The sequence below is a fragment of the Somniosus microcephalus genome, chromosome 2 (assembly GCF_052327205.1).
Source record: "Somniosus microcephalus isolate GS21.2 chromosome 2, FLI_Smic_1.0, whole genome shotgun sequence".
NCBI lineage: Eukaryota > Metazoa > Chordata > Chondrichthyes > Squaliformes > Somniosidae > Somniosus > Somniosus microcephalus.
The window spans coordinates 6,041,129-6,050,949 of NC_140988.1; the positions used below are offsets into that span (position 1 = coordinate 6,041,129).

The following is a 9,821-nucleotide window of genomic DNA, read 5'->3' on the forward strand; positions in this document are numbered from 1 at the left end:
CGCTATACAAATGCAAGTTGTTGTAAAGTAATTGTGTAATTCACAAAAGAGTGCCGTGAAATGACTTACTGGGGCTCAGGGTTCAAACACTGTCTGAAACAGGAGATTGCACAATTCTGAATTCTCAAAAAATCTCATTGACGATGTCGAATGCCTTTCTCCGCATGACTGCACTGACATTGGTGTGTGCAGTCTTGTGACAAACCCCCCAAAAAATGAGCTGGTTCTGCTTTTGGCCCTTGTTCATCTAAACTGAAACCTTTGAGTGATGACTGTTCGAAGCAAAACCAAATCATAAAAGCAGAATTTAAGACCTATTTATTTTGTATTCATTCACAGGATGTGGGCATCACTGGCAAGGCCAGCATTTATTGCACATCCCTAATTGCCCTTGAGTGGCTTACTGGGCCATTATTAGAAGACAATTGAGAATTAACCACATTGTTGTGGGTCTGGAGTCACAGATAGGCCAGACCGGGTAAGGACAGTAGATTTCCTTCACTACAGGGCATTAGTGAACCAGATGGGTTTTTACAACAATATCCGATAGTTTCATGGTTCCCATTACTGATGCTGGCTTTTTTTGGTGGGATTTGAACTTTTGTTACTAAGATTATTAGTCTAGGCCTCTGGATTATTAGTCCAGTAACATTACCACTATGCTACCGTTCCCTATTGTACATTTAGCGCTGCAGTCACCCAGTTTAATTTGTTGCACGCTATTACTGTGGTCAGATGGACCCCTCACTGTGACCCACGGAGCCTGGGCAACTCCGATCACTTTCTGGTTTGCATTTCTCATTCGCTGAGTTGTCCAGTTTGAATTTTATGGGCCTGGAGATTTGGGGAAAGGGCTGTTCTTAGCGCTGCTGCCTCATAAAATCATAGAATGATACAGCACAGAGGGAGGGCCATTCGGCCCATCGTGCCTGTGCCAGCTCTTTGAAAGAGCTCGCTGTGCGCAAATTGGCTGCCGCGTTTCCTACATTACAACAGTGACCACACTTCAAAAAGTACTTCATTGGCTGTGAAGTGCTTTGGGACGTCCTGAGGCCGTGAAAGGCGCTGGAGAAATGCAAGTCTTTCTTTAGCACACTAGATCAAGGTGACTGGGTGGCATTTTCATTCGGTTATAATACTTCTGAGTGTATAAAAGCTGTACTACACGATTTTGCAACACATTTCACAAGGTTGATACCAGAACTGAGAGGGTACAATTATCGGCAACGACTGAACAGGCTGGGGCTCTTTTCTCTAGAAAGGTGACCTAATAGAGGTCTTGAAAATTATGAAAGGGTTCGATAGGGTAGACGTAGAGAAGATGTTTCCACTTGTGGGGGAGACCAGAACTAGGGGCCATCAATATAAGATAGTCACTAATAAATCCAATAGTGAATTCAGGAGAAACTTCTTTACCCAGAGAGTGGTGAGAATGTGGAACTCGCTGCCACAGGGAGTGGTTGAGGCGAATAGTATAGATACATTTAAGGGGAAGCTAGATAAACACATGAGGGAGAAAGGAATAGAGGGATATGCTGATGGGGTGAGATGAAGAGGGGTGGGGAGGAGGCTGGTGTGGAGCATAAACACCGGCACAGACCAGTTGGGCCGAATGGCCTGTTTCTGGGCTGTACATTTGATGTAATTATCTTGTATATTAGTGACACTGTCTGTCTGTCTTTCCTCGCCATTCTCCAGATACGAGTATCACTGGGCTGATGGAACAAACATTAAGAAACCGATTAAATGTTCAGCACCAAAATACATTGATTACCTGATGACCTGGGTACAGGACCAGCTGGACGATGAGACACTCTTCCCGTCCAAAATAGGTAAAAGTTTAAACCAGAGGGGAAAGGTCGGTTTTGGCCACTGCGATGTATATTCTTTAAGCTTCACAATACCCTTGTAGATTTAATTAAAGGTCACAATATTTGACATTTTTTGTTTCTGTTATCAAGCAACTTATCACCTCTTTGAAACATGCCAGAACGCTTTGCATACAATTAATTCTTTTTAAATGTGCAGTGGCTGTTGTGGCTGTGTATGAAAAGGTGGCCACCTACCATTTTGCAGACACTATGGGGGAAAAATTGGGTTGCTTTGTGCCTCCCGTTAGTGCCCGGGTGCAGTGCCGCTAACGCCTCCCGCAAAATTCAGCGGGAGGTTAGCGGCGGCGGTAGCCAGTAGCGCCCCGCGGAACTGTGCCTCCTGCACAGCGCCCCGGCTGCAAACTTTGGTCGCGCCCCCTGGCCTACCGCCGGACGCTGTGTCCGACAGGGTCAGGGGGCTGCGTTTTTGCGGCCACGGCGGTGATAATTAAAGGTCAGGTGCCGGGCGGCCTTTTTATTTGGCCCACCTGCCAGCACCTGCCCCTTCTCGCCTCCTGCGGGGAGAGAGGCCTGCAGTACCACGGCGCTACGTGCCGACGTGCCTGGCGCTATTGCACGTAGTGCCGCGATATTGAATGTGAGTGCCCCAAGGGGGAGGGGGAGCGCTTCTAGTAGCCCCGCCTCCTGCTTGGGGCGCTACCATTCAATTTACGGCACGGGGGTGCCACCAAATTTTTCCCCCTATGACTCTGCAAAGAGCAGTGAGGCGAATCACCAATGAATCTCTATTGGTTAGAATCAGAGCGCACAGAAGGAGGCCATTTGGCCCGTCGTGCCTGCTTTGAAAGAGCTCTCCAATCTTTTTATCTTTTTTTTCTTCTTCCACCTAACCCCCGTCTCATCTAAGGTGCCTTGGGGATGTTTTCTGCGTTAATGGATTTACGTAGATGATGATTCAGAGAAATGAGAGTGGGGGTTCCTTGTTTCCCTAGATTCATGACTGTCAGCCGTAGCTCGGTGGGTAGCACCCTCGCCTCTTAGGAGGATTTGTGGGTTCATAATCCCGCTCCGGAGATTTGAGTGCAAAAACCTAGACTGACCCTCTGCTCTGTCGGAGGGGCCGCCTTTCAGATGAGACGTTAAACTGAGATCCCGTCTTCTCTCTCAGGTGGATATAAAAGATCCCATAGTGCTATTTCGACAGAAGAGCAGGGGAGTTGTGTCCTGGGGCCAATATTTATCCCTCAATCAACATCACTAAAAACAGGTGACCTGGTCATTATCTCATTGCTGTTTGTGGGAGCTTGCTGTGCGCAAATTGGCTGCCGCGTTTCCTACATTACAACAGTGACTACACTTCAAAAAGTACTTAATTGGCTGTAAAGCACTTTGGGACGTCCTGAGGTTGTTAAATGCACATCTTTCTTTTTAACATCATCACCGTGCAGTAGAATTACGAGTCTTCTCTCTCTCTCTCTCTCTCTCTCTAGGTGTTCCTTTTCCCAGGAATTTCATGTCGGTGGCAAAAACCATCCTGAAACGCCTGTTTCGAGTTTATGCCCACATTTACCATCAGCACTTTGATTCCGTGATCCAGCTGCAGGAAGAGGCTCATCTCAATACCTCCTTCAAGCACTTTATCTTTTTTATTCAGGTAATTGCGGAATTTCGGCAAGAGGTTGTGGAATTCAAACGCGGATTACATTGTAAGAGCCTCTGATAGGAATCGTATCGGGTCTGTGTAACTTAGAGTGGACGAATTTAATGCCAAATCAGGTACAGAAAGAGAAATAACGAGAGGGAAAGAAAGATTGGATTAAGAGAGAGCGAAAAAGAGGGACAGAAAGGAAAAGTTAAATTTAAATTAAAAAAACAATCTCCAACAATTTAATCCTGAAGGAATGAGACCCAACACTTGTAATGGTTAACTTTCGGTGCCAGCGTCGTTGATTGTCAGTAATTAACACTTATTACATCGTTAAAAGGGTACTTAGACTGAAATGACAAGACTTAACTTTCTGTGGCGACTTTAGTTTGTATCTACCACGTAAATACAGCAACTTCACGCCGTTCAATGTATTTCAGTGGGGAGGCAGATGGCGAGATGACGTTTTTCGTGAGGCTAACGGCGGAGTGGCGCGACTCGGACAGGAACTTTTGGATTTCCACGTTTAACCGTGCCTCTGCCCCTCGCCTGAAGTTGCTGTGACTTTGCGCATAAATAACGGCGAGCGCCATTTTGACAGCAAACTGTGGCCCAATATACTGGAATGACTCCATTCATTCATTACTGAAATGTAGCGACACGGCCCATTGGCAGAGTACGCGACAAACACCTTTCCGAACAGTCACTCAGTCACAAGCGAATTCACATTCCCAGGAGCTCGTATGTCATGCAGTTTTAACTCAGCACTTGTCGAAATTAATTTAAAGCAATAAAGTGATCTTTAATCTATTTTATAATGCTTCTCGTAACATTGAAATTATTAAAACACACAGCTCCACCCCCTGTTAATGGGCTAAATCTACTTTCACAGTCCAGCAAATCTCTGAGACTAGTCGACTTTGGGGCGCTAAATGAAAAATGTTTGGAAAGTTAGCACCAGGCGCTAACCTTTTTAGATGTTTGTTAAATTCCCCCTTTTTGCTGCAAGAGGGAAGTGGGGTGCTAAATCAAGTGTGCCAATTGCCTCTTGGAGTGCGAGAGGCGGGGAATGTTCCGATCCGGGGCAATGTGTTCAGCCACGCTACATTAACGGGAAGGAGCCTCACGCTGCGAGCGCCGCAGGTTTCAGTGTAGATTTCTGGGCCACCGGGGAACGGGAGTGCTGGGCTGAGCGATCGCGGCACGGACGCTGCGACCGGTTGCGTAAAATACATTTTTTTAAAATTGGCATTTTTTTGAGGGGGGGAGAGGCCGGCCGCCCACCGCGCCTTTGAGTCGCACCCCGCGAGCGGCCAGACTCACTGTCCGCGACCCCCGCAGCAGTCGGTAACATCGCCCGGCGCTGCCGCGGGGCGCGAGGGGGAATCTTTCTCCCGAGGCGCTACCGGGGCGCTGCGCCCGGAGATGATGTCATGATCTCCGGGCGCAGAAGATCGGGGCGATACCCGGTAGCGCTGCCGCTAACCTCCTGTGGAATTTCGCGGGAGGTGTGGTTATTGTATCGGGGGTGGGGGGGGCGAAAAGCCATTTGCGCCCCATTAGCACCTCTCACTGGAGGATCAAACGAGGGGAATTTTGCTCCATAAGTGTCTAAATGGGGTAGAGGAACAGAGAGATCTGGGGGGATCACAGATACACATCACTAAAATTGGCAACGCCAGTTAATAAGGCCATAAATATAGCAAACACAGCACTGGGGTTCATTTCTAGAGGGATAGAATTGAAAAGCAGTGAAGTTCTGTTAAAATTGTATCAAACCTTGGTTAGACCACACTTGGAGCACTGTGAACTGATCTGGTCTCCATATTATAAAAAGGATATAGAGGCATTGGAGAAGGTGGAAATAGATTTACAAGGATGATACCAGAACTGAGAGGCTGTAACTATCAGGAAAGATTGAACAGGCTGGGGCTCTTTTCTCTAGAAAAGAGAAGGCTGAGGGGTGACCTGATCGAGGTCTTTAAAATTATGAAGGGGTTCGATAGGGTAGACGTAGAGACGATGTTTCCACTTGTGGGGGAGACCAGAACTAGAGGCCATAAATATAAGATAGTCACTAATAAATCCAATAGGGAATTCAGGAGAAACTTCTTTACCCAGAGAGTGGTGAGAATGTGGAACTCGCTACCACAGGGAGTGGTTGTGGCGAGTAGCAGAGATGCATTTAAGGGGAAGCTGGATAAACACATGAAAGGAATGCAAGGATATGTTGATGGGGTGAGATAAAGAGGGGCGGGAGGAGGCTGGTGTGGAGCATAAACACCGGCACGGACCAGTTGGGCCGAGCGGCCTGTTTCTGTGCTGTAAAGTCGATGTAAAGTCGATGTAATTCTATGTACAGTGTTGACACGTGACGCCAACCATTCTTTCCTGTCGTGCTCCTGCAATGTGTCGCCAAACCGGGTACCAGTTTGATAACCGTGCCACATCTTTTCCCTTTTCCAGGAGTTTAACCTCATAGACCGGAAGGAACTGGCCCCACTTCAGGAACTGATTGAAAAACTGACCACAAAGGACAGATAAAAACAAATAAAAAGAAGCGGATGAGGAGAAACGCAATCCATTTTTCTTCTTTCTTTTTTAAAAAATAACCCCACAGCAAACTAGTGCACCGCTGGCCTGGGTTCTGTATAAAGTGCATTCTGTGCTAGCACCGATGACACTTCGAGTCCTTATTTCAAGGCTTGAAATGGGATGTGACGTAAGAAAACTACTAGGCACTTGGTCTAAGCGTTAAACAAAGCTTTAATCAACTGTTTTACAACATGGCGGTCTAGTTGTGTCCTTCACTAGTTCCTGTTAAGAATGTCCTGCGCAAGCTGGGCCCATGCCCGAGTATTTATACTCTCCCTGGACAGTGCCACCCGTAGGTCGCTCAGTATTATTTCATAAGTCTTTCTTTCATGAATGACTGATTCATGTCAGGATGATTATGGACTTTTCAGGTTTTTGCATTAAGCAGGTCACCACATGCACAGGTAGCTTTAGTTGTGGCGCACTATTAGACTGCGCACAGCACAAGATCCTCCTATCCCCGTAGGATGTAATTTACTGGCACCCATTAGAAGCCGCGTTACTTGATCCAAGTGCCTGGGTTGGTTCATAATCTGTACTTCTTTCCCTTTTCAACATTTTTGGCAAAGTGTTAAATAATGCCCTGGGCTGATGCTTAACTAGGGAAGAAAGCATTGGTTATAAGCTCTGTTCTATTTTATATAATTTTTTTTTTAAGTCTTCACTGAAAAGCGCTGTTGTTTCTTGAAATTCTCACGGCAAAGCCTTTGCACACTCCTCGGAGACGCTGAGTAGTTTTGTGGTACTGCAGGTGTTTGTGCTTCTGTAGCTTTGTGTAGTTAACAAGCAAGGCTTTATAGATCCTCCTCACGAATCTAGGGATTGAACAGGCCATCGCTGCACATTAGTGATGACCGCTACACAAATATTTGTCGCTGGCAGGATAAGGCTGTTAAAGAAAGCGTACGGGATTCTTTGGCTTCATAAATATGGGACGTAGAGTACAAAAGCAAGGAAGTTATCCTAAACCTTTATAAATCACTGGTTAGGCCTCAGCTGGTGTATTGTGTCCAATTCTGGGCACCACACTTTAGGAAGGATGTCAAGGCCTTGAGAGGCTACAGAGGAGATTTACCAGAATGGTGCCAGGGATGAGGGACTTCAGTGATGTGGACAGACTGGAGAAGCTGGGATTGTTCTCCTTAGAGCAGAGAAGGTTAAGGGGAGATTTAATTGAGGTGTTCAAAATTATGAGGGGTTTTGATGGAGTAAATAAGGAGAAACTGTTTCCAGTGGCAGGAGGGTCGGTAACCAGAGGACACAGATTGAAGATAATTGGAAAAAGAACCAGAGGGGAGATGAGGAGAATTTGTTTACGCAGCGAGTTGTTGTGATCTGGAATGCGCTGCCTGAAAGGGCGGTGGAAGCAGATTCAATAGTAACTTTCAAAAGGGAATTGGATAAACACTTGAAAAGGAAAAATTTGCAGGTCTCTGGGGAAAGAGCAGGGGGGAGTGGGACTAATTGGAGAGCTCTTTCAAAGAGCCGGTACAGGCACGATGGGCCGAATGACCTCCTTCTGTGCTGTATGATTTTATGATTCTGGTACTGTATCAGGGTACGGTTTCCTTTTTACCATAATAGGCAATGCAGAGATAATTGGCAAAACAAAAATTAACTAAGCTCTGGGCAGGAGAGAATGAACAGGAAGGCCGATTCCACAGTACAGTTACCAACATACAAAATAGACGAGAGGAAAAGACTGGCTGGTCCATCAAGCCTGTCCCACACACCATGATGGCCGGAGAATCCTAACTAGACATTCAACACCCGCCCACCCCTCACCCCCTCCCCCCACCCGCAGCCTTATAATTTCCTGGGAGAGGCAGAAAAACCCAGAGAAAAACCCCAGGGCCATTCAGGGAAAAAATACTCCAGAAAATTCATCCCTGACCCCCTCAGGCGATGGAAACCAGTCCGGGAGGTCACACGGACCAAGGGTTGTCTATGAAGCCTCTGTAACCTCCTCCAGCCCTTCAACCCTCCGAGATCTCTGTAACCTCCTCCAGCCCTTCAACCCTCCGAGATCTCTGTAACCTCCTCCAGCCCTACAACCCTCCGACATCTCTGTAACCTCCTCCAGCCCCACAACTCTCCGAGATCTCTGTAACCTCCTCCAGCCCTTCAACCCTCCGAGATCTCTGTAACCTCCTCCAGCCCCACAACCCTCCGAGATCTCTGTAACCTCCTCCAGCCCTTCAACTCTCCGAGATCTCTGTAACCTCCTCCAGCCCTTCAACCCTCCGAGATCTCTGTAACCTCCTCCAGCCCTTCAACCCTCCGAGATCTCTGTAACCTCCTCCAGCCCCACAACCCTCCGAGATCTCTGTAACCTCCTCCAGCCCTTCAACCCTCAGAGATCTCTGTAACCTCCTCCAGCCCTTCAACCCTCCGAGATCTCTGTAACCTCCTCCAGCCCTACAACCCTCCGAGATCTCTGTAACCTCCTCCAGCCCTTCAACCCTCTGAGATCTCTGTAACCTCCTCCAGCCCTTCAACCCTCCGAGATCTTTGCATTCCTCCAATTCTGCCCTCTTGAGCATCCCCAATTTCCATCGCTCTACCATTGGCGGTCGTGCCTTCAGCTGCCGAGGCCCTAAGCTCTGGAACTCCCTCCCTAAACCTCTCCGCCTCTCTCTCCTCCTTTAAGACGCTCCTTAAAACCCACCTCTTTGACCAGGCTTTTGGTCACCTGTCCTAATATCTCTCTAGCTTGGTGTCGAATTTTGTCTGATAATTGCTCCTGTGAAGCACCTTGGGACGTTTTACTACGTTAAAGGTGCTATATAAATGCGTGTTGTTGATGTTACCAAATTTGGTAGGACTGGTACGAGGCTTCCAGTGAGGATGGAATACAAGATGGGTGTTGATAACTTTCAGTACTGGCAACGCCCTAGTGCACTTTGATTTTCCAAACTCGTGGGCTTTTTTTTTGCTGGCTGTTTGGAATGCGAGCTCAGCTTCTAAACATGTCTCGTCGGATACTTCAAACATGTCCCTTCCGTCGTGTCTCATATTGAGACTTGGGTGTTGAACAAGCTGCCTAGCCGGTGACTCAGGCCTCCCATTCGCAGCAGCAAATCTGAGTGTAGTGGGGGGGGGGGGGGGGGAATGAATCTCAAATTGTTAAGAAATGATTTTTCTCTTCCCCATAATCTTGCTTTACAAGATTTTCTTCAGAAAAACTTTTTCTGGCACCTGATACTGAAAAGTGTTGCTGCCAAATATATGCAAGACTTTCAAAGGTTTGTAACATAAATAAACAAACACTTGCCTTTGAAATGAAAATGACGGTGTTCCGCCAAGAAGTTTTAATTAGTTAAGCAAACTCGAACCTTAATGTGCATGAACCTTGTATTTGTCACGTGACTAACTATGCAACTAACAAGTCACCTCTTAAAACGAGCGCGATATCCAGAAAAAGAGACTTGCATTTCTCCAGCGTCTTTCACAACCTCAGGACGTCCCAAAGCGCTTCACAGTCAATGAAGTGCTTTTGAAGTATGGTCACTGTTGTAATGTAGGAAACGCGGCTGTCAATCTATGCACAGCAAGCTCCCACAAACAGCAAAGTGATAATGATCAGAAAATCTTTTTTTTTAGTGATGTTGATTGAGGGATAAATATTGGCCCCAGGACATCGGGGAGAACTCCCCCCTGCTCTTCTTCAAAATAGTGCCCGTGGGATCTTCTACCTCCACCTGAGAGAGCAGATGGGGCCTCGGTTTAACGTCTCACCTGAAAGATAG

The 9,821-nt window shown here is 47.0% G+C and overlaps 1 protein-coding gene across 1 annotated transcript in view; it reads left to right on the forward strand.

Annotated features, from left to right (window-relative positions):
• LOC147122514 (MOB kinase activator 1B) overlaps window positions 1–6,057 on the forward strand; it is a 33,096-nt gene extending 27,039 nt beyond the window's left edge. The window contains exons 4-6 of the mRNA XM_086006079.1: window positions 1,699–1,832; window positions 3,323–3,486; window positions 5,944–6,057. Of these exons, the coding sequence (XP_085862205.1) occupies window positions 1,699–1,832; window positions 3,323–3,486; window positions 5,944–6,021 (376 nt within the window). The 3' untranslated portion in view covers window positions 6,022–6,057. The remainder of the gene's footprint in view (window positions 1–1,698; window positions 1,833–3,322; window positions 3,487–5,943) is intronic.
• Window positions 6,058–9,821: the final 3,764 nt, after the last annotated feature.